This window comes from Doryrhamphus excisus, chromosome 3 (genome assembly GCF_030265055.1).
Source record: "Doryrhamphus excisus isolate RoL2022-K1 chromosome 3, RoL_Dexc_1.0, whole genome shotgun sequence".
NCBI classification, from domain to species: domain Eukaryota; kingdom Metazoa; phylum Chordata; class Actinopteri; order Syngnathiformes; family Syngnathidae; genus Doryrhamphus; species Doryrhamphus excisus.
In genome coordinates this window covers 1,821,175-1,845,766 of record NC_080468.1, presented here as the reverse complement: position 1 = coordinate 1,845,766, position 24,592 = coordinate 1,821,175, and the positions used below count along the sequence as shown (strand labels likewise).

Below are 24,592 nucleotides of genomic sequence, written 5' to 3'. Positions count from 1 at the left end.
ATTATTTTTTTCAGATTAAAATTAAAGCATTATTAGAGCCCTGTAGACATGACAAAACACGACTATAGTCACATTTATACTCTTTTTATTTACAACATATTGCGCAACTGCAGGGTCTTGAGACACATGCTAACTCGCAAATTAGAGAGCTAGCGACCTAAACGGTAGCCTCCAAGTTATTTCCTTTCAACTTAAATAGCCAAAAACTTACCACTTCCACACGGATAGGGAGGATAACTATTAACAGTTATTTAACCTTTAACATGAACATTAATCAAACGTAATAATTTTTTCTGGGTACATGATACCATACAGCATCCATATCAATACATCAAACTTTCATACCAAGGCGGGGGCCTCAAACTAGTGTCCTGCGGGCCACATTTGGACCGCGGGCCGCGTGTTTGAGACCCCTGTCTTAGAGGAAGTAACGAGCCAATTTATCTCAACTGATGTTGGGCTCAGTAATATGTTGAAATACATCCTGTAGACACCTGCAATCATGACTAGACCAACTACTTTTACTGGTGAACGATCTCCATTTCTGTATAAAAGTGACACCCAAATGACTGATCTGGGTCTGGTAAGTGTCACGCTCTGCTATTAGACACAAAAGCCTGATGAGTAATGATTTTGCACCTCCAGGTACACTGACTCAGGCCTCTGCACACCTGGATGACATCATGGGTTGCTGCATTTTAGCGTAAACACCTGCAGGCAAGCAGCTGCTGTTGTGAAGCTCCACTCCGAGCCTTGAGTCACTTCTCTTTCAGCGGTATTGTACCATTGTGCAACACTGTGCTGTATCCGTTGATAAGACGTCGTGCCGTTAGCACTTTAGTGAGTTTTTTTAAATCAACTAAACATCTATTAAACTGTAAAGCTGCCCCCACCCCCCCACCTTTTCAGTGTATCGGGCATAATACTTTAGACTGGGGGAGGGAATTAGAAGTATATTATTATATATATGGTTTATTACCAGATTGTATTTTGTGTCATTTTCTGTCAGACATTACCACGGTCATGGCGAAGGCAAAACAGCCTTTTGTCTGTGTGCGTGGAAAGATTATTGGAACATCATCAAGCAAAGGCTAGCAATGGACACAAACAATACCTGTCTTCAAAGATCCTGAGGGTAGTCCCCCAAAATGGTGGAGAATCCGAACAGCTTGTCTGTGGAAATACGGGCCGATTCTTTACTGACATCTGTACGAGAAGAACTTAACAATGGAGCTTCAGGTGACTGACCAGGCAGAGACGTTCAAATACTAAAGTTGTACTACTAAAAGACTGAGGCTTTCAGGAACCTTCAGGATCCACGTCCTATCACGTTCTAGGACAATAAACGTTTTTGCCTTTGCCATCAGGTCATGATTGTGAATGTGTGGCAGAAAATGACATACTCTTTTTTTAGACACCATTGGTGCTAGTGTAGGATGACCGTTTGATAACAAAAAAACTTCCTCATAGGAAAAACAAATGATGTTGCCCATACAACTGAATGTCTACGTGTCTTTGGCATTGCTAACTTCTCACTACTCCTTAAAAAAAAAGTTGGGATATGGCGCCGACATTACGTCAGCTCAGTAGCTCGTCGTTGATTTCCTCACCTTGTGTTTTTACGACAGCGAGTCAAGTATGTGCGACAAGCTTGTCGAGTCCACTGCTCGTCTGGTATGCAGGGAGGGACCCCTGGATCACTCCCACCATTGTGGAATTCTGGAAGTTTCCTTCCATATATGGACTTTTTGATATCAATCGTCACCTAACTAACGAAAGGGGGAAGGAGGAGCCTAGGATCGATTGACAAAGCGTTTGCCCAAAGAGTATACAGTTAAGAAGATAGTTCTCGGTCGTACCCTTCTGTCGATACGAATTAGGTTGAGTGTCAAAAGCAACAAAACTCTGTGAGAAATAACAAAAATACATGTGCATACGTAGGTGGGTGTCCCTATAGCTTATGCATAATCAACAATCAGGCAATATTTGAATATTCATGAGGTATAACGTGTGAACGTCCTCCCCACGAAATACCAAGTGGTTCAACCTGAGAGGGGGACTATCTTGACTCTCTCAATACTGCTCTTTGAGCGAAACCGTAAGAGCTTTCTAATTGGTCGCCGTAAAAGAGAAAGGAAGTATTTAGTCCAGCCCTTGGAAGAATCAGTCTAAGTTATTTTACTCGGTCTTTAAAAACCTACAACTCCTCATTTTGCCTCCTGTTGAGAAATAAAAACAATGTCGGGCTTCGTCAAAGGTCCCTCTTACGGCTTATCGGCGGAAGTCAGAAACAAGGTACGTGAACTCTTGCATATCAATCACTTAGTTCTATCAAAACTTTTTGCGCATCTTCTCGCTGCGCTTTTCTCGCTACGCAAGTTTGCAGATCCTCCATTTTGATGTGGCTGAGAAACAAAAGTCTACACGGATTAAAAAAAAAACAAAATGTAAAAAAAAACAAGTCACTAATATTTATCACTTAGTATGTTGCCATAAATGACGTGGTGATCAGTTTTTTTTATATATATGCAAGCATTAAAATATTAAACAAACAAAAAAAACCGGAATGAAAACACTCCACTGATTCTGTATTGAAAACAGACTTTGGGCGTTGTCCCCATGGCAAAGAAGTGTCGTTGTGGCACATTTCTAATCTGTTTTCTGTGCAGTTTGCAGGCCTGCATTGTGACCCGCATTAGCAGATAATGTAATTCCGCCATTGGACCCATTCAGCGATGACGTCCATTGTCCGCTTCAATGCACATTTACACTACTGACTACTGTCTTAACCCCCATACTGTGGTTGGAAGCCGAACTCTTTGCCACCCCCCCCCCCCCCCATGCTTAACTTTTATTGATAAACCGCATCCTCTCCACGCAGGAAGGAGGGTTTTTGGGCATATTTCTTGCATTTAAATCAGCAGCATGAGTTGGATGCGTCTGGCTTTTTGGAAACTTTTTCGTGTCAGATGGGAGAAGTGGTCTGTTTTCTTTGGCCAAAGACCTCCGGAGCATCAGGATCCACTTAAAATACCAAAGCAGATGTTGGAGATAACATTTCTTTACCACTTAATGTGCATCCCACTGTGTAATTGCAGTTGCTTTATTGGAGAGCAGAGAAATGCTACTAATAGACTGTTGGCTATTTTTGTCTGAAGAGGTCCATGTGTTTGCTCTTATTTCACATAACTCCCTTAGGGTTATTCAAAGTCCGGCGCGGGACCATTAGTGGCTCGCAGCTCATTGTTTTTTTATAGGCAATGTTATATTGTAGAAGTACAATGAATCCCAGCCATCCCATTCAAAAGCCATCCTTCTCAGTGTTTGTCATTTTTGATTATTTTGACTGATTATTCAAGGCATGACATGTACACCAAAAGAAAGATTACACTCTCATCTTACATGAGGAAAACATTCTTGTTTCTACCTTTTCCCTTCTTTAGTAATCAGCAATAGAACATAGGTAAGTTTCAGCAAAACTTTCCTTGACAACTGTACCAAACATGATCTCTTCTATTGTGCAGTTGCATCATCACCTCTTAAAAAACGTAAAAGACGTATAAATAGGTTTTTGGGAGCGAATGATTTTCTCTATTCATTTCCAAATTTTCAGACTTATTCCAATTATTGCCAATAAACGGTAAATCACCGCCATTTTTCAATAATATTAACCAGTTTGACTGATCTTTCAAGGTACTATTGTGTTCTACAGCTACAATATATAGACTTGGAACCTACCAAAAAAAAAGATCAGACACAAAATAAAAAGATAGTATCTACCCTTTTCCGTTCTTTACTAATCAGCAGGAGAACATGGGTGAGTTTCAGGAAAATATCAGTTGCCGACTAGAAAGTACGGTTGGCCAATATGGACCTTAGCATATATCACAATATTTTTGGGATGTATCAAGACATGACTATATTAAATTCAGCGGAGTTCTTGCATAAAAAGCTACAAACCTTAACCCATATAAAGAAATACTCTCAAATTGTAAAGCACGTTTATTTATTGGTAACAATCTGGCTAACTTTTCCAATGGGATGACAGCCTCTGCACACATCACTACTAAATATTCAATGAACTGTAATGCCTGTGCTTGTGATTAAGGAAGAGGTAGTCACCCATGCAATTCCAACTGCATATGTAGATATTTTTTTTATGACATTCTGTACAATAACCATTCAATAACCGTGACACCTGTGACCTGGTCAACATGTAGATAACTCTATATCGTGTCTAATATAATCTCATTTCTGATGACCCTGTTTTTGCACTTTATCATCTTTTGTGTGCTACTGTAGGGGGTTTCCCCCTGTGGGACTAATAAAGGCATATCTTATCTTATATTATCTTAACGCCCGACCTCACAGTCACTGCTCCCCTGCTTTTTTGCCATTCATCCACTTTTTCTGTTGTTTGCTAATAACTAGTAGGGGAGGGGTGTGTCTATGCAGCGGCAGCGGGGCGTGGGATGGAATTCTGACCAATCGCAACATAGTAGGGGTGGTCGGGGAGGAGACTGCGGAATCCGAGCATGTCGTCCAAGAGGAGAAGAATGCAGATGGACCCTGTACACAACTTGAGATTTATGGAGTATTTTCTTTGAAAAAGAAGCTTACTATAGCGCCCCACTGGGATCCAATATCATTTTATAAGCCCCTGGAATGAGCTGACTGGGGTCCTTTTGAAAACGGCCTGCATTAAAATGAAGTCTCACAGAAGAAAAAAAAAAAAGTTTGCACACCCGTCAGTGGATTGTTTGATGCATTTGTGCCTTCTCATATGACAGCGAATGCATCACATCCCCTCCCCAAACATGCACAGAGCACCAAGTCAGGAAGACATTTAAAAGCGCACGTAACATTGAAGGGAGGAGATCTATCCTGAAATGTTGACTTTAGTGGGATTTCCTGCCATCAATGACGCTATAGTTACGCCATTAAATGCCAGGAATTTAACTCCTCCGTACTCCCATGTTTTTTTAATTTTTATGCATGGAGGTTTTCAGTTCAAATCTGGAGCCACGTCCTTCCACGCACCGTGGGGTCACATTCCTCACATTCGCCTTGTCTCTGGAAATCACGTCTCCTTGTGGGCAATTAAAATAGCCACTGTTTGTTTTTTAATATGAGGATTAGCGACTGATGAGAATGTGATTAAAACATTGCTGAGTAGAAACAGTTGTAGCAGTCCATGCAACATGTCTCTCACACGTACACATTAAAGGAACACACTCTACTGGAAAAACTAATCCTTGTGCCCTGTAGAGGTATTTGTACACACCCTCTCCTTCCCTGCAAAAGCCTTCCTCTGCTTTGAGGGAGAGTTTAACTGTTTAGTAAACAGGATGTCCTTGTGTGTGTCACCTTTTATTTATGTGAGCGAAAAGAGACAAAAAGCACTGTGTAAACATGGCAGATGCGGTGACCCTGAAACCCGATATGCAGTCATAATAAACGTCACAAACATTAGATATCAAGTAATTATCTCTCTTTTGGTACGTCAGATGTCTCTATATCACCCCCCACTTGGTACTATCTCAATGGGGGAAAAGAAAGTCGTTTCCCAAGGAATGCAAATAAACTTCTGACCTCTTCCTGGACAGATTGCACAGAAATACGACCTCCAGAAGGAAGAGGAGCTGAGGGTCTGGATCGAGGACGTCACCGGCGTCTGCATCGGCCCTGACTTCCAGAAAGGCCTCAAAAATGGAGTCATCCTGTGCGAGTAAGCAAAGATGACACACAACACCTCGTTTCACTCCACCGTTGTTTTGAGAAGCTTCAAATATGTGTTCTTCTCTCTCAAGGCTTATAAACAAACTCCAGCCAGGCTCTGTGAAAACCATCAACCATTCAACGCTAAACTGGCACCAGGTGAGTGTGTGGATGATGCAGTCTCTAATTAATAAGGGTGTGGTTCAGTTTTTTACATCTATTTTTATCTACTTTTTTTTTGTTTTGTCGAAGATTTGAAGGGAGACACGTATGAAAAAGTCCATATTTACAATGTTGTAAATAGTGGAAAGACTACAAAAACAAGTAAATACCTTCCATCCATCCATTTTCTATGCCGCTTATCCTCACTCACTAGGGTTGCGGGTATGCTGGAGCCTATCCCAGCTGTCTTCAGGCAAGAGGCGGGGTACACCCTGAACTGGTGGCCAGCCAATCACAGAGCACATATAGACAAACAACCATTCACACTCACATTCATACCTATTTGGACTGGCCAATTATCATGGGGAGAACATGAAAACTCCACACAGAGATGCTCAAACGGAGATTCGAACCCAGGTCACCTGACTGTGTGGCCAACATGCCGCCAATATGGGCGTAATAACTGTGTAAAATAGCTTGTTCATTAAGAATGGAGGGCACAACATAAGCTTGGTTCTTGTTTGGGCAGGTTGTTATAAAACAGAACACTCAAGTAGATTCCACAATCCCATTTTTTCTTTAGTAATTGTAGATTCCCCAATTCCATTTTTTTGTTAGAAATTGGTTTTTTTTTATATTAACTTATTCAATCCCTGGACAACCCCTTCAGTATAGCGGCCATTTTAGATGATTTTGACTGATCTTTCAAGGCACACAGAATATTGTGTGCTATGGCTATCAAAACATGGAACCTACCAAAAGAATGACTGGACTCCCGTCTTTCATCAGGGAAAAAAGTTTGTTTATACCTTTTTCTGTTCTTTAGTAATCAGCCGTAGAACATAGGTACGTTTCAGGTAAATATCAGTTGCCAACTAGAAAAGGGAGAAAAGCAGCTACATGCAACACTCCTCCACACTCTCTCATTTCATTCATTCATTCATTTTCTACCACTTTTTCCTCACGAAGGTCGTGGGGTATGCTGGAGCCTATCCCAGCTGTCTTGGGGCGAGAGGCGGGGTCCACCCTGGACTGGTGGCCAGCCAATCACAGGGCACATATAGACAAACAACCATTCACACTCACATTCATACCTATGGACAATTTGGAGTGGCTAATTAACCTAGCATGTTTTTGGAATGTGGGAGGAAACCGGAGTACCCGGAGAAAACCCACGCATGCACGGGGAGAACATGCAAACTCCACACAGAGATGGCCGAGGGTGGAATTGAACCCTGGTCTCCTAGCTGTGAGGTCTGCGCGCTAACCACTCAACCGCCGTGCCGCCCGCTCTCTCATTTCCTCCTTTTTTATTTTTTCCTCTAGTTTTTATTCACATGAAACCTACTGAGCTTTTATCAAATGCATTTCTGCCACCTTGAGGACATTTTTCTGGCCCATAAGTGCTCTGCAGTGAAAATCCACGATTGGAGAGTTGGGTCATCAAAGGAGGACACATTGTCCAGTTATAAGCCGGATGGCATCTTGCTAGTAAGCCCCCCGTATGTTAGCACAACCTGGGTACTCATGTCACACGTTTTAATCGTAGCTGGAGAACCTGACCAACTTCAACAAAGCGCTCATTGGTTACGGCCTGAAGCCTCACGACATCTTTGAGGCCAACGACCTCTTTGAGAATGGCAACATGACTCAGTTGCAGACAACGCTGCTGGCGCTGGCAAGCATGGTGAGTATCGCTGGCCCATCTTTTGGCTAACACCTTTTAGTGGGTGCGTGTTCTGTCGGGATGCACTGCTCGTGTTGTTTTTGTTGTGCAGGCTAAGACAAAGGGGTCCCACTCGAGGGTGGACATCGGCGTGAAATATGCGGATAAACAGAAGAGGAAATTTGACGAGGAGAAGATGAAGGCCGGACAGTGTGTCATTGGCCTCCAGGTAACAATAATGCAGAGACTCGTACCCCTTTTATTAATTAAAATGTAAATCCGACTAATTGCTAGGATAGATTCACCGAGACGTTCAAGGTTGTCAACTTGTCACATGATTGGATGTAGGAAAAAAAAATGTTGCCCATCTATTATAGTGTAGAGTACGTGGCTGCGTGTTGCGAAACCGAGACTGCCATGATCTCATGTCACGGCATTCTTGGTGTGAGAGCTGCTCATTGTTCTCTACTTCTTAAGACTCTCTGTTTTGTCATTGCTTTCGTTGCCAGGAAGCATGTGAGATGAACCAGGGCTACCTGAACCAGATGATTGACATTTCACTGTAAAAACACCATTTTTTGCTTCATTGCATAGTTGGTTACAAAAGTATGATGTATTTGACCGTATTTTCCCAGCACTTGCACAGATATTTTTCATTCCAATGACTGTATTTTCTGAACTATAAGTCGCTCCAGAGTATAAGTCGCACAAGGCCAAAAATGCATAATTATATAGAAAAAAAGTCGCATTTTTTGCGGGTAATTTATTTTCCAAACTACTTGACCAAAAGAGGCATTACGTCCTCTTGGAAGGCAAGTTCTAACAATAAAATAGAGAACTGGCTGAATAGGTGTAAGATATGCTAACAGAATGGTTATTCAGCTACACAAAAAATAAACATGAACACAAAAGGTGTCCAGTGTTTATGGAACATAAACAGTTCTTTCATTTCTAAGTCAGTTCACAGTTCAGTTCCAAATGTAGAATTGTAAATAAATAGTTATTTTGATGTACAGCAACCCGTTTTCTGTGTTTGTTTAGTTAAAATAGTTGTTACTTTAGTTTAAGTTTAAATATTTGAGCTGTCAGAACAGCAAAAAAAATATGCTAGTCAAAGTGAAAGGACACGTCGTTGAGCTGCATTAATATTGTGATTAAATTAGCACCAAACTGTGAGAGGATTGCACAAACACCACTCTTACTGACTCTACAGGTCATTTGGCGCTAATCACTGCCAAACAGGTTGGGGAACAATTCTCATGGAGCTCAAATGCCCCGTCAGATATAGAAACATATTTGTGGTCGGAAATGAGGGGAAAATCCTGGGATGGGTGGATATAGTTGCTTTCAAATGTTTGTTTTTGTGTGTATTCTTTAGATGGGGACCAACAAGTGTGCCAGCCAGGCAGGTATGAATGCATATGGCACCAGGAGGCATTTGTATCCTACCCAAATCCTGCCCCCCATGGACAACACCACTATCAGTCTCCAAATGGGAACCAACAAGGGGGCAAGCCAGGTATAGGCACATATTCTCAGTTTGTCATCAAATCAGGATTACAGGGATGCAAGTGGAAATGCTCCGGGGGGGGGGGGGGGGTTCTCATTCCACCGCCATGAGCTGGTGTCATGTTGAGTCTTGTCTTGTCATCTGCTAGGAAAGACAAAGGAAGCATGAAAACGCCACGGTAGCTCAGTAATGGTGTGTTTCTCTCAGGCTGGGATGACCGCACCGGGGACCAGACGTGCCATTTACGACCATAAGCTGGGCACAGATAAATGTGACAACAGCACCATGTCCCTCCAGATGGGCTACAGCCAGGGAGCCAATCAGAGCGGCCAGAACTTCGGCCTGGGCCGGCAGATCTATGACGCCAAGTACTGTTCAAAAGGCGGAGAGGTCACAGATGAAACTAACGGAGCGGGAGGTGTCTACATCCCAGACTACCAAGATGAGGGTTACCAAGGTTACCAAGAAGAGGAGCAGGTGTACCAGGATGAAGGGACGGATTACTAGAAGAGGGGAGTAAATGGAGAAAGGAAAGATTTTAAAAGAAAAAGAAGAAAAAAAACAACCTCAAGGCAGATGTTTTAGTTTTATATCCAAAGGATGTGGCACCTTCTTTGGGTCATATCTTGATAGTATTCCATGAATGTTTTCTTATTCCTCTTTTTATGTCCAAACCCATGGTTACATACATCTACATGAACTGTATCATTGTGACTACAAAAGCCACTCATCTGGCTGTAATAGTTTTGTATCCAGCGGCCTTTTTAATGTGCCAAATGTGCCCCCACCCCCATTGTTTCACTAACATCTTAGTTATGCTAAGGGAATATTTAGGGGCACCATTTTATCTTGGAAATAAAAAACAAACAAAAAAAACAATCTTAATCCTTAAGGTGCTGGGATGGTTGAGTTTGTGAAGAGGACATTTGAAATGTCATAACTTGGCTTGCCATCACAATCACACATTTGTGGTTCTGTAATTGTTGCAAATTGTTCCGTTGTCCCCAGAACCGGTCCGACTTGTTTCGTTGGAGTAGGGCAAGTAATACAAAAAAAAAATCAATATTTGAACATTCCAAGCATGGATACTGGATCTTCTGTCAAGTGAATCATTCCTTTACGTTGGTTGATATGCAAACCAATTCTATTTGATCATTATGTTTATTATTTATACGCAGTAGCATATTGAAGGGGGTGTTGTTTTCTTTTTCTACCGTGACTCTTGAGTAACATTTTTAGTCCCCCCCCCCCCCCCCCCCCCGAAGTTGTCTCAATGGAAAAATGAAATGACCATTAAACTTACCTGCTAATTTATAATGTACCTGTAGAAATAAACATGACAAGAGCTCATTCTTAATTGGTGTTGACAGTAATTTCTTTCACCTGATTGAGAGAATATATGAGCCTCATCGGTGGAAATTGTATTCAGTTGTTTTAGTTCCATCTATGTCTACAGAATAAATTAGCAAGTGAGTTGTATGTTTTTATTGATGCAATGTAATAAAGATATGTATTCATTAGCTGGTGTGGTTCTGTGTGGTGTATATATATATATACTGTACAATTAGTTCAAGTCCTCAAAAACACTTATCATCATAGAGGGGAACTTACCATATGAGTGAGACATTGAGTCATTTTTGTTTCTTGGAACCAGTTGCACATCTTTTAAGTACACTAATGCACAGTGTAAAGTCTTACACTATAGTTTAAACAACTCCTCAGACGTTGTTGCAATGTTAATATCCTGAAGAAGTACTCGGGTTTGTGGAAAATAGTTTCACAAATGTCTTAGGATGTGTACATAGTTTGACTTGCTTCAATGTGAATAGAATTATTTTTAATATGTAATATAACAAGCAAAGAGTACGGATTAAAATGATCTGTAGCACAAATTAGTGTTTATCTTTATCCCCTTTAATGTCTACATGTATTTATAAAATATATGTATTTAAATTCTCAACATTCAGATGACCTTATAATAGTTTTTAAGCTAACTAAAGATACTGTAAATAAACCTTTTGTGTTTAACATCGCTGGATGTGCAAATGTGGTGTTAAAATGGGACAATTGAAATGTTTTTGTCCAACGTCGCCACCTGCAGGCTGCTAGGGAAACTGCTACCCAAAAAGTTAGGCTGACGTTACTTAAATCGCGCGATATCAGGACCAACGAGAATTCGGGCCTTTCTTTTCCCCCGGAACTCCAACCAAGATGGTAGGTGCTAACGAATCGCGAATGTCCTGAAAAGTAATCTACATGCATCTGAAGTCCTGAATACATGTTTGGTGCAAATGATTGCACTATTCGATTGTTAGACGCGAGTAATAACGCCGCAGTCTTGAATGTTGATTATTTACATTTGTTAAATGTGTTTTTACGGGCGACTTGGATCCTTGGTCGACCGTGCTAAGCTAACGTCAACTCCGCTGCCGCTACTCGCAATCAAGCTATGTGGCTTTTCACGTTTTGTTTGGTTGCTGGTCTATATAGATATCACGCAGACGCTGTTGTTTAACATAACTAGCTACCTTTAGTATTTTTGTGTTATAATTATTAAATGTGACCGTGCTTTCCAGGCGGATACAGAGATCAAGAAGAAGCGTACCTTCAGGAAGTTCACCTACAGGGGTGTGGATCTGGACCAGCTTCTGGACATGTCCTAGTAAGTAGTAATTGTAGACTGTATCTGTATTGTCACTGCTTATGTCCGGCGTTCTTTAAAAATTAGGGAGATAACCTGCTTTAATATATTATGTTGTCATAGGTACCCAGAGACGCTAATTCTTGAGCTTGAGATGTTAGTGTCAGCCTTGCAGTAGAAGAATGTGAATATGAATTGATACAAGCGTAATGTCTGTAGATTTTGTGATGTGATACATTGCTATACAATGCCATGATAGTAAAACATTATTATTTGGAAGCTAAACATACAAGAAATTTCATCCTACTTCCTACACCTCTGCAATATCACGACTGGCTGCAATGAGGCAAACGGGGTATGCACATCATCACATTTCTATTCTCCCTCTATAGCGAGCAGCTCATGCAGCTGTACTGTGCTCGCCAGAGGAGGAGGCTGAACCGTGGCTTGCGTCGTAAGCAGCAGTCCCTCCTGAAACGCCTGCGTAAGGCAAAGAAAGAAGCTCCACCCATGGAGAAGCCAGAGGTGGTGAAGACCCATTTGAGAGACATGGTCATCCTGCCTGAGATGGTTGGGTCTATGGTTGGCGTCTACAACGGAAAGACTTTCAACCAGGTTGAAATCAAGGTGAGCCACTACCAAAGGTCTAATATGTGTGTAGAACATGATCATTCTTGAATGGTTATGTCAGGTGCTTGAAAAATTATTTTCAAATCACATTGAATTAACATCCAAAATATCGGAACATATTTAAACTGGCCAATAAGCATGTTTTATTGTAATGATATAACTTCCACACTGACCTGAATATGAGGATCTATTTTGTATGGTACTACTACTACTTGATGTGCAACTATTGACTTTTTTTCAGACAGTTCTTGTAGGCAAAAATTGTCTAAGTGAATAGGGTGTAATTTGTTTGTGTGTACATCCCTATTTTGTTAATTGTGCCTTGTTTTTTTTTATGTTGCAAATATTGTCATTCACCAGAAAGTCACAGCGTGTGTGCAAATACATGATTCCTGTCACTAATGGCTTTGTTCCAAAATTTGAGTGTGATCTCATCCAGAAACACTGACTCATTTATAGTACTTCAGTTGTCCGGCATTTGTCATGTTGCTAATGAAGCTCCTTGTCTTCCCCACAGCCTGAGATGTGTGGTCACTACTTGGGAGAGTTCTCCATCACCTACAAGCCAGTAAAGCACGGTCGCCCTGGTATTGGAGCCACACACTCTTCTCGTTTCATCCCTCTGAAGTAAAATGGCTGTACACTTTGTATAAATAAAAACAAAAATGGGTACTCCACAATCGGTGTTGACATTACTTTTTTTAACTGCATAATTCCAAATGCTATTTGCCTCCCTTTTTGTCTTGACTGTTCCATTTCAAATATACCTCCATAAATGTAAGTATTTTAGAATTACAATCAATAACTATGTAAACACACTTGTTGGTGTTTAAAAATTGGTAAATTCAGATGCTGCATTTCTATATCAAAGTTTTAAACTGCACATCACATTTAAATAGTAATACAAAACGTTTAAAATAACTAGTAAAACCGTGTATTAGAAGAAAATATAGCTGAGCATAGTTTTCCAATTCTAGCCATAGTGAGTCAGAATCGGCTCCACGATTAGGAGTACAGTAAATGAAGAGTCACATCCATGAGCCTCTCGGGAGTGACAGTGCGTTCCCGAAAGTGGACCGGCTGTGTACACACCCGAACAAACGTTCCTGTCTCTTCCGGTTTGAGAGCAAGCTGAATTTTTGTGTGGCCACTCTGGGCAATGGATACAACCTTTAGCGCTGTGAAAATATTAAGCTAATAAAGCCTCACGTCTGGTTTAAAAAAATTGTGAGCGGCTTGGTAAGTATGTCCCTTTTATTATGGCTTGTTTTGTATGGACGACATTGGCGCACGTTTCTACTCAAAACCCGAAACCACTTAGCATTAGCTTGCGGCTAGCTAGCTTTTCGCTAAATTAACGGTAGCAATCGTTAGCTAGATAGCTCCGGAGCGTAAATGACAGAAGATAACGCCTGTGTCAAATGAGGCAAAATGGGAATTTATTCACAATACACTCTACTTAATAGCTACATGAGTCACAGCTTTAACCTTTACCATCCACTGGCAGATGAATCTAATCGTTGTGTCAGAATGTTAACACTTGACTCACAATTTACCGGCGCTCCTATGTGTCAGTAAATAAAACAGCGAACAAAGCTCTATTGTCGACTAGCTTGATCTGAACAGTCGTGATATTGCTGCAATTTAGTTGCATCCCACCCTTACATTAACCTCGTTCATCAAGTAAGACGATCTGTGTCAAGAAAAAAAATTCCATTCCCTGTTATAAATTTTTGCCACATAGACATAAAAACAACTAGGGATGTTTGTAAGGTTACGCTGATGTTAAGTTGGTAAATGAATTACTCTTCTAAAATGATGCATACAACATTGAGAAGAAAATATGTACATTCATTCATATGGTCCTTGAAATACATCCCACTGTTGGACACCAGGTAGATAGATAGATAGATAGACTCCCTTTATTGTCATTGCACAAAAACACAGTAGTGAAATTGCCAACGAAATGTCGTTGCCTGGCTCCCATATAATAACAGACACAAAAGAAGATAAGTAATAATAAATAATAATAATAATAATAATAATGTGGAGAATAAATAGATATAATAGACACCAAATATGAACAACATAATGTAAAGTGCAGCGTGAACAGTAAATTGCCCAAATACAGTGTAAAACTAAAAGTATTGGCTGACCGAAATAATTATGAGTTTTATGTACAGTATAATATTACTATAAAGTATTACAATATATTATATCATATTTACATTTGGATATATTTACCCATCACAGTAGGCAGGAGTGACGACAATGTTCCGAGTATACAGTTTTCCCTCCTCAATTTTCCTCACACTAATCCCTTACCCAACTCAGATTATAAAGGAAGGAATGTGGAGAATTGCTTGAACATGGTACACTACACTGTACTCAGATCTGAAGACAAATATTTTTGTCTCCACAACCAAATCTGAAACTTTTTTTTGCAATATTTTCTTCTTTTAAGCCACTGTGCCGTCTAACATCTTCGTGAATGGTTTACTTTGTTTCATTCGTATGTTTTTAGGACATGCTGTGTGGAGTGATGTTAGGGAAATTAAAAGGAGGAAGAGCAGAAACTATTTGCTGGAGCTTAATGTCTTGTTTAAAAAGCAGGCAATTGTAGGTTTGTTGTCTTTATTTGAGGATTTGCTGCTCACACCTTGCAGGGTTCGAGAGGTGTGTTGACCGGTGAATGCATAGAGTCAAGAAGGTCAAGCTTTGTGAGAATAAAGAGGGTATCTGGAAAAGGTACGGTATCTCTGAACGTGTTGTTATTCAAGTGAAGTACTTTTTGCACCACTCATCGGGTCTTTGTGTTGGCCAATATACAGTTGTGTGACAGTCAGCATGACGGCTGTGGACGGCCTCTCAGACAGCACAGAGGTGGTGGAGATGGAAGACGTTCCCTCACAGTTCTTTGTGGAGAAACACTCCTGGGAAGGACTTCGTGACATCATCCACTGTAGCAGGAAGTATTCAGGCATGATCGCCAACAAGGCACCCCATGACTTCCAGTTTGTGCAGAAGAAGGATGAAAATGCTCCCCATTCCCACCGGTTATACTACCTCGGTAAGTCTTTCATCACGTCTTCATGTTGTGCACAGTTTAGTGATTTGTGCTTTTCATCAATCACTCCATTGTGCTTCCGTCTCCTGGGTTGCAGAAATGTTTTTGGCACAAATGTGATTTGTCTCATGACATGACAACAATCACATCATTAAATTTCTCCTAATCCCTCGTCTTTAAAATGTTGTCCTATATGTACATTTTACAGGAATGCCTTACGGAAGCAGAGAGAACTCTTTGCTCTACTCAGAAATCCCCAAGAAGATTCGTAAAGAGTCTCTCTTAGTCTTGTCTTGGAAACAAATGCTCGATCACTTCCAGGTAAATCCACATTTTCCTAGCCACAGTAAAGTAGATGAGTGTTGATGGGACTTTATACACATGTCACGACATCTCTTCTACTTGTTGATGATGTGGTCCTGATGGCTTCATCAGATAGTGGCATTTAATGTCTGCTGTTGTGATTCACTGCTTAGTGTGAATCAGCCGGGATGGGAATACAGGTGGTCCTCGATTCATGACGTTCCGTGTAATGTTGTTTCCTCGCTACGTACATGCGGCCATGAATTAATTTAAAAAATGACATTTTGGTCCATAAACACAACACCCTAATACACTATGTGCTCAGTAGTGACTGCACTTGTCTCAACTGCTTGACTCTCGCTACCATCATTAAGCATAAAGACTGTATTGTAACATCTGCCGGGGATGGCGAGGAGGTGGTTGATCAACAATCTTTTTATTGCAAAAACAAAATAGGCTACTGTCAACCGAACCTCACCAAAACAATGTGCAAACTCAACTGTCTTCTCCGCACGCAACCTGCTGTCAATATTTATTTTGAATTTAACTTAGTTGTTGGGTGTTTTTGCAAACATTTATTTTGACAAACATTTCATTCATTCATTTTCTACCGCTTTTCCCTAAACTGGTGGCCAGCCAATCACAGGGCACGTATAGACAAACAACCATTCACACTCACATTCATACCTATGGACAATTAGTGGCCAATTAACCTAGCATGTTTTTGGAATGTGGGAGGAAACCGGAGTACCCGGAGAAAACCCACGCATGCACGGGGAGAACATGCAAACTCCACACAGAGATGGCCGAGGGTGGAATTGAACCCTAGTCTCACGCATGCACGGGGAGAACATGCAAACTCCACACAGAGATGGCAGAGCGTGGAATTGAACCCTGGTCTCCTAGCTGTGAGGTCTGCGCGCTAACCACTAGACCGACAAACATTTGACCCACAAACATTTCAAATAAAGGTTAATTATGGACACCGTGGGATTAGTTTTGATAGAAAATTGTAATCGATTGACAAGTAAGTATATTTCTAAATGTTCACATATTTTTGTGTATTGTACACTAGTGGTTACAGTCTGCTAATATACTGTTTATAAAACATGCATATTATGCAAATTGTCCATAGGTATGAATGTGAGCATGAATGGTTGTTTGTCTATATGTGCCCTGTGATTGGCTGGGGACCAGTCCAGGGTGTACCCCACCTCACGCCTAAAGTCAGCTGGGATAGGCTCCAGCACCCCCGCTACTCTAATGAGGATAAGTGGCATAGAAAATGTATGCATAGATTTTGGTGCTAATCAAACATCTGCTGCTTCTTTAAGGCAACACCACACCAAGGGGCCTACTCCCGAGAGGAGGAACTACTGAGGGAGCGAAAACGTCTTGGAGCGTTTGGTATCACCTCTTATGACTACCACGCACAGACCGGTCTGTTCCTCTTCCAGGCCAGCAATAGCCTGTTTTACTGCCGGGACGGTGGCAACAATGGCTTCATTGTGAGTACACTGCTGTTTTACATGGTTTTAGGCACACATTGAAGGATCCGTGAAGCACACGGCCTGGCCACATGATTGTACAGTTCCACTGGCGTACATTTTGCTTTCTTGGTGCAAACCGAGCATCACTGTGTTGAGTTGTCAATTGAATTTCATGCTTGAATAAATGAAGTTCTTCCTTAATCTACGAATTCAAATATGTCTTTTCTCTGTCTTGGTTTTAGCAGTCTGCTCCTGTAAAGCCCGTTGAGATTAAGACCCAGTGCTCAGGGACCCGGATGGACCCAAAGATCTGCCCGGGCAACCCTGACTTCATAGCCTTCATCAACAATAATGACCTGTGGGTAGCCAACATTAAGACTGGAGAGGAAAAGAGACTCACCTATTGTCACAAAGGTCTGAACTCAAATGCATTAACTCCTCCAAAATGGTTTGTTTACATGGGCTTGGGCTGGTGTGATACAAGTTTCTCTTCCCTTTACACTTGCACCCTGGTCCAGGTGTGGATAATGTCAAAGAAGACCCCAAGTCTGCAGGTGTTGCAACATTCGTCATCCAAGAAGAGTTTGACCGTTTCACTGGCTACTGGTGGAATCCCTCAGCTGTAGAAGGTCAGCGGTTAATAGCTCAACATAGCTAATTTCTTAACAATGCCATATCATACTCTTCAACCAATAGAGTCTATTATGTTGTGCCTGGGCATTGTTTCAAATGACCAAAGTGTTATAATTGTTCCCGTAGACTCGAGTGGAGGAAAAACAGTGTATTTGCTGTATGAGGAGGTAGATGAGACCGAAGTAGAGATTATTCATGTTCCATCTCCAGCACTGGAAGAGCGCAAAGCCGATGCATACAGATACCCTCGCACAGGTTAGTGCTGTCACACACACACATACAGTATGATGAATATCGCATCTTATACCAAATGTAAACTTTTGGGGAATTTTTTCAGGAAGCAAAAATCCACAAGCAACACTAAAATTAGCAGAGATCAAGACAGACTATCAAGGCAGAGTAAGTCATTTTTTCTCTTCCATGTCCTTTTCAGCACATGATTTAAATGTGTGTATGTGCGTGTGCTTTTAGATCACGAGCATGCACGATAAAGAGCTGGCGGTCCCCTTCACCTCCCTGTTTCCAGGGACAGAATACATCGCTAGGGTAGGATGGACAAGTGACGGCAAATAGTATGTGTTCCACTTCCACTTCCACTTCCACTTCCACTTAGAACAGATATTTCCAAACATGGTTTGATCCCCTCCCCTATCAGTGGCTGGGCAGTGCTGCTGGACCGCAGTCAGAGAAAACTGCAGCTGGTCCTGCTACCTCCAGCTCTCTTCATCCCAGTCACAGATGACCCAGCTCAGAGGCAGACCAGTCTGGAGGGAGTCCCCAGTAACACACAACCATATGTCATCTATGAAGAGACCACAGACGTCTGGATTAATGTAGGTCCTTTCGCAATGTGCGCTTGCATCTGTCACTATTTGTATCTACAGTAAGGGTGTCACCAGACACGAGACAAGATGATACACAAGATTGGGTCCACGGGAACTAGACAAGACAAGATTTTACCATTAATTTTAAGAAAAGTACAATGAGAAAATATGACGGGACAAACTGATTTTTATTTAACTGGTTTGGCTTTGCAATCGTCTTTCCCCCTCCTAATGTCTTCTACATAAACTTGCATTGCTCCTTATGAGGCTCCCTTGCTGCACTGCTGTGTGTGCATGCTAGCGGCCCTGCTTCACCCCGCAGAGACAAAGCAGTTGTATGATTGACAAGAGGTCTCACTCCGTTGTTGTTTGGAATGCTGTTGTTTGATGAAGCGTTCAGGTGCTGAACCAATGCAAACAATGCCTCCACTTCTGGAGGCGAGAGTGGAGAAAAAGTGGAGGCTGGCAGAATTGGCCGCTTTGTTTTAATTTATCATGTGATTAATTTATTTACTATCACAAGGAATCAAGAGAAATTTTGTCACATTTTAATCTCGGGAGATCTTATGACACCCCTAATCTATATGTTTGGTATGACATTTAGCTTATGTAAAATACACAATATTAAAAGATCTCTCTCATTGCCTAACTGATTGTAATTGTTGCAATTGTTCCTGTGCTTCTCTCTGCAGGTCCATGATATATTTTATCCGTTTATTCAGACGACAGAAGATGAGTTTAGTTTCATTTGGATAAATGAGTCCAAAATGGGTTTCAGTCATCTGTACAAAATCACATCTCTGTTACAACCTAGCTGCTACCAATGGGCAGATGAATACCAGCACATAGAAGGTAAGTTGTGAGTTATTTTAGTGCCTTCATTCTAGTTTATTTGGTTTTGACAACGCCGAGGAAGATATTGATTGTTTTTATGATTTTGGTCCACCAGGACAATTTAAATGTGCAGTCAAGGAGGAGTTTGCATTAACCAGTGGAGAATGGGAAGTGCTTGCAAGACATGGTTCAAAGGTAAGACAAAAGCCATCCTGGTCTGATGTATACATGCAGGTTTCATTCTGGACTTACTGTACAATTGTGCCTTGTTTCCCTTGTTAGATCTGGGTGAATGAGGTTACCAAGTTGGTGTATTTCCAAGGCACCAAAGACACTCCTCTGGAGCATCACCTCTATGTAGTCAGCTATGAGTCACCCGGAGATGTGGTCAGATTAACTAAACCTGGCTTCTCTCATAGCTGCTCTGTTAGTCAAGTAAGACAATATTTAGGACCATTATTGATGTTCCACAAAACATTCATAATAAGAAAGTTTTATTGTACCATACTGATTTCAATGACTCTTCCTTTGCTTTCTGTCCCCATCTCACTCTGCAGAACTTTGACTTTTTTGTCAGCCACTATAGTAATGTGAGTACACCTCCTTGTGTTCACGTCTACAAACTCCCCAATTCAGAAGGAGACCCCCTTCACGCAGCGCCAGAGTTCTGGGCTAGCATGATGGAGTCACCAGGTAAATATGATCCTCTCTTGTTCCAGAATAGATTGTTACTGTAAACGTATCCTATGTCTTTAAGAAGCGTAGTGAGTGTAATTTCATTTGTTGATGTCGGGAGACATTTCCAGCCCACCTTAAATGCACACAGAGGTTGAGGTTTTCTTGGAATGTAGTCTGGCCAAGTGTGAAGGTTGCCTCCCAGTCTGCGACATTCATTTTGGAACAATCAATAAAACCGGAGTCTGCGGGACAAAGTGTTGTGCCGAGCTTGATTAGAGCAAGGACAGCTATTTTGAGCCTCATAAGTGTCCTCCGCACAATCCTGACCATCTAGAAATCTGGAGCCCTTTACGTCAAAGTTGATTGCAAGACACCAAAACAGAAGACAGTAAACAGACTCTCAAGTCTCAAGGAGTGCATTTTGGATTTTGTTTTAATGCTGCAAATTCAGGGTTCCACACAATTTAAAGGTTGAGTGAAAAGTAACTCCCTATTTTAAAATACTCATATTTTAAAACACTCAATATTCATATGTTGTAATATTTTTCTCTCTATTTGTTCCATGATGTATGGGAATTAAATCTATGAAGAATATGAGATGTTATGTCTTACATCCCAAAACAGTCGTGCATATTAGTTGTAGAAGTAGTAATGCAAATATTAATAGCACACAAACAATTGTAATAGCTATATTTCCATTGCTGACATCATCCAGATGGTTCTGAAGACTGGTTTGTTGTGGAACAGTTAACCATGTGTTAATGTTTTCCAGGTTGCCCAGGGGATTACAACCCACCTGAGATTTTCGACTTTCCTGGCAAGTCTGGCTTCCAGCTTTACGGGATGGTTTACAAGCCTCACAACCTGCAGCCCGGCAGGAAGCATCCAACTGTTCTGTTTGTGTACGGAGGCCCACAGGTTTGTGCCCTTAAACGCTCTTGTGGAGGTCATACTGTGTTGGTTTGTTTTCTTGTTTTCCCTTAAGTGGTTTTAATAGTCCTGCTTTGTTTTTGGTGGGTTTTCAGGTGCAGTTGGTGAATAACTCCTTCAAGGGGATGAAGTATCTCCGCTTGAACACTCTGGCCTCTTTGGGTTATGTTGTAGTTGTCATTGATGGGCGAGGGTCCTGTCAGAGGGGCCTTGAATTTGAAGGCGCACTTAAAAACAAAATGGTAACTTGAGAGTCAGTATTTATATAGAATAACCCGTTAAATATACTGTCAATATCACTTTAATCATCACACCGTCTCCCCAGGGTCAGGTGGAGATTGAAGACCAGGTGGAGGGCCTCCAGTATGTAGCAGAGAAGTTTAACTTTGTTGACTTAAGCCGTGTAGCCATCCACGGCTGGTCCTACGGTGGCTTCCTCTCTCTTATGGGCCTCATCCAGCGACCAAATGTCTTTAAGGTTAGGAAGCCTTAGCACATTTTATCAATGAACTCTTGTGTCCATGTGGTGCACCAGTAACGGCTCAAAAGTACGTTTATTGTTAACAAAATGGCTAAGTTGTAGTTACACCTCTTTGCCCACATGGTGTCAGTGTTGGGCAAGGCCATAACACGACGCTGAGGAGTTGTTGAGCGTCGCCACATAACAATCACAGCACACTAGAAACTTGTTTAATTCCACTGCTGTATGGTTTCCTATTTTACACTTGAAAGTCCTATCCGCCTCAGCCTGTCGTTGCCATTGTGTCAGTTGGCCATCGCAGGTGCCCCCGTGACTGTGTGGATGGCGTACGACACAGGCTACACCGAGCGCTACATGGACGTGCCTGAAAACAACCAGCAGGGCTACGAGGAAGGCTCTGTGGCTCTGCACGTGGACAAGCTGCCCAGCGAGTCAGTTGACGCACATCTTTTCATGACACTTTTAGTTTGCACTGCAGTGGTGACGACTACACTGTTTTTACTAATCAGCCATTTCAGTATCAGCGTGACCATTAATCTCATTGGCATACAAGGACTGATCGTGGACATGATCCTTGTCATTGCAGGCCCAACCGTTTGCTGATTCTACATGGATTTCTAGACGAAAATGTGCACTTTTTCCACACCAATTTCTTGGTGTCACAGATAATCCGTGCTGGGAAGCCCTATCAACTTCAGGTTACTGTCCCACCTCACACGACAACACATCATGTTCTCACATAAGTATAGGTTTCACTTCATGTCTTAACACGGCAACATAGATTTAAAAGAGTCATTAAATAAGCTGGATCAAATTTATTTCCGAGATTTAGTTTGAAACATTTCGTGTATAAATCTTCTTAGCTGCTTGACAGTTCACCATTATATCAACGCATCATAACTCACTTGTTTACTGACTCGCCCAAATATGAGCTGCCTTTTCCATTGGGTGTCTCCATGTCAGTGGTGTGTGTGGGAGTGACAGGAAGAAAAGCATAAATGTTTAGACTACCTTTTTCTCCGGGAAACATAGTGTCTCATGTTTGGGTCAACATGATACTGCATCAAGTTGTGACTATTTCTAATATTTTGATCTTTTTGGGGAACACTATTATAATACAGTATGATATTATATAAACAAGGTAACAATGTCTCCTGTTGCTCCAGTGATCATTTACATTCAGTATTTCAGCACACTCCTCACATTTTATGAACCATTTTAGTATAGCCTCTCAAGGGGCAAACCTTTAGAAAGTAAATGTGGCTTAAGAGTAGTCAGTGTACAGCTGGCATAGCAGTCCCGTATAGACGTACTGTTCTGTGAAAATAAGTCAACACAGCCATTATTGAGTCCCATTATTATCTAGCACTGCCTTAATACTCCTGGGTCCAGGATTGACCAAAGCTGCACAGGCTGTGACTGAAATCATCTTCCACCCCTCTGTGATGATATCACTAGTTGAGCTCCTGGATATTTGTTTATTAGTTCCTCAACCTTTTGCCTGAAGATACAGTACAGTATACAGTACTCACCTGACAGGAGCCCCTTCACATGTAGAGGAGCCAGTGAGGTGGCTCGGGCATCTCTCAGAACACTTCCCTGGGGAGGGAGGTGGAGCTGAAGGAGGTGGCCGGGAAGTCTTAGACACTGCTGCCCCTTGACCCAGATAAGCGGATGAAGATAGATGGATGGATGGATGGATGGATGGATGGATGGATGGATACCCCACAGGTGCTCAATTGAGCTCACCTCACTTTCCTTGGCAAGTTTTACTTGTCTGGAATCCTTGTCTGGAGTGGGCCCTGTTTTCTCAAGGGACAGGATTGTGCTTGGAATTCATATTTCCCTCAAAGAACCGCAACTCTACAGTGCCAGTAGCACTTGTGCAGCCCCACACTATGACCACGACTATACAAGACTCTCTTGGTGCTCACTTGTTTGCAACAACTGTACATAGACCATAATGGCTTGGTGTTGACTCATTTTCAGTTTATGGTAAATTGTATAGCACAATACTGACTACTATATAAGCGCTCCACTGACTACTCAAGTTTAAGTGACCAAGGACATCCTAGTTTGATTTCTATAACCTCCTTTGAATGTGTCTGTAATAAGTGACGACTGAAATGCGCGCTGTCAACTTTCCAGGTGTACCCCAACGAGCGACACAGTATTCGCTGCCCCGAGTCTGGAGAACACTACGAGATAATGCTGCTGCACTTTCTACAACAATACCTCTGAAATGATCCTACGTCGTCCCTCCAGCTCAGCGCCCGCCTCTACCGCCCCCCACCTCCTCCCGATCAGACACCATCGCTTCTGTTTGTTCACTCTCTTCTTCTTTGTGGGCAGTCTGGAGTGTTGTTTACCAACACGGCCATTTCTTACAGAGACATACGGAATGATGTGTGCAGACTGTTACGTCCACTCTCATCTTCTCGCCGCCGTACCCAATCTTCCAACCCTCCCGCCACATCCTTTAAATTCACTTATTTTACCCACTTGTGTCAGTAGTAGGAACAAGGTTACAGTTCACGGATATGAAAATGGAAACCTACATTCACATTTGCACACATTCTACATAATATATGCGTCATAGACAGTTTATTGCAGACATGAACCGAAACATGCAAATCTCCATACATGTGTGAGTCTGAACCTTTCAGTGTATGTAACTATGAAGAAATGGAAGAAAGGCTCTTTCTGTGTCCACCTGTTTTAAGTGTGTTTAAAATAAAATATTTTTATGGATTTTTATTATAATTTTTAATGAATGCTGACAGAGGCCACCCATTGCTCTTGTGGCCCGGTTCTGTCCCCTTACATCGCATTACTCAAGATATCAGCTTGCCTTCTAAACACATAATTTATATTTGCCAAAGTACCTCTTGACTATTGATCATACCGGTATTTGCTTCTTTTTTTTGTTTTTTTACTGCAATACAGCCGACAGAAGGTTGATCACTGGAGGCTTACAACAGCTTTGTACCACCAGAATACAATTTGTACATGATGATGAATAAAT

General features: G+C 41.6%; 3 protein-coding genes across 4 annotated transcripts; all 3 read left to right on the top strand.

The window, feature by feature from the left end:
• The first annotated feature begins 2,128 nt into the window (after positions 1 to 2,128).
• cnn2 (calponin 2) lies at positions 2,129 to 10,576 on the top strand. The gene is made up of 7 exons (XM_058068744.1): positions 2,129 to 2,295; positions 5,607 to 5,728; positions 5,811 to 5,877; positions 7,430 to 7,567; positions 7,659 to 7,775; positions 8,925 to 9,065; positions 9,264 to 10,576. The coding sequence occupies exons 1-7, from the start codon at positions 2,239 to 2,241 to the stop codon at positions 9,561 to 9,563; spliced, it is 942 nt and encodes a 313-aa protein (XP_057924727.1). The 5' UTR covers positions 2,129 to 2,238; the 3' UTR covers positions 9,564 to 10,576.
• Positions 10,577 to 11,198: 622 nt separating this feature from the next.
• rps15 (ribosomal protein S15) lies at positions 11,199 to 13,007 on the top strand. The gene is made up of 4 exons (XM_058067635.1): positions 11,199 to 11,270; positions 11,633 to 11,718; positions 12,090 to 12,324; positions 12,845 to 13,007. The coding sequence occupies exons 1-4, from the start codon at positions 11,268 to 11,270 to the stop codon at positions 12,956 to 12,958; spliced, it is 438 nt and encodes a 145-aa protein (XP_057923618.1). The 5' UTR covers positions 11,199 to 11,267; the 3' UTR covers positions 12,959 to 13,007.
• A 392-nt stretch (positions 13,008 to 13,399) lies between these two features.
• LOC131126363 (dipeptidyl peptidase 9-like) lies at positions 13,400 to 24,592 on the top strand. 2 transcript variants are annotated; one of them, XM_058068810.1, is made up of 21 exons: positions 13,400 to 13,566; positions 14,994 to 15,075; positions 15,159 to 15,397; positions 15,603 to 15,715; positions 17,032 to 17,205; positions 17,433 to 17,601; positions 17,706 to 17,816; positions 17,947 to 18,075; positions 18,158 to 18,219; positions 18,292 to 18,392; positions 18,476 to 18,653; positions 19,337 to 19,496; positions 19,594 to 19,673; positions 19,761 to 19,913; positions 20,036 to 20,171; positions 20,929 to 21,074; positions 21,182 to 21,328; positions 21,412 to 21,564; positions 21,856 to 21,998; positions 22,154 to 22,265; positions 23,716 to 24,592. In XM_058068810.1, the coding sequence occupies exons 2-21, from the start codon at positions 15,020 to 15,022 to the stop codon at positions 23,806 to 23,808; spliced, it is 2,655 nt and encodes an 884-aa protein (XP_057924793.1). In that variant the 5' UTR covers positions 13,400 to 13,566; positions 14,994 to 15,019; the 3' UTR covers positions 23,809 to 24,592. The 2 variants fall into 2 exon arrangements, with proteins under 2 accessions (XP_057924793.1, XP_057924792.1); XM_058068809.1 differs by having other exon boundaries at positions 17,430 to 17,601.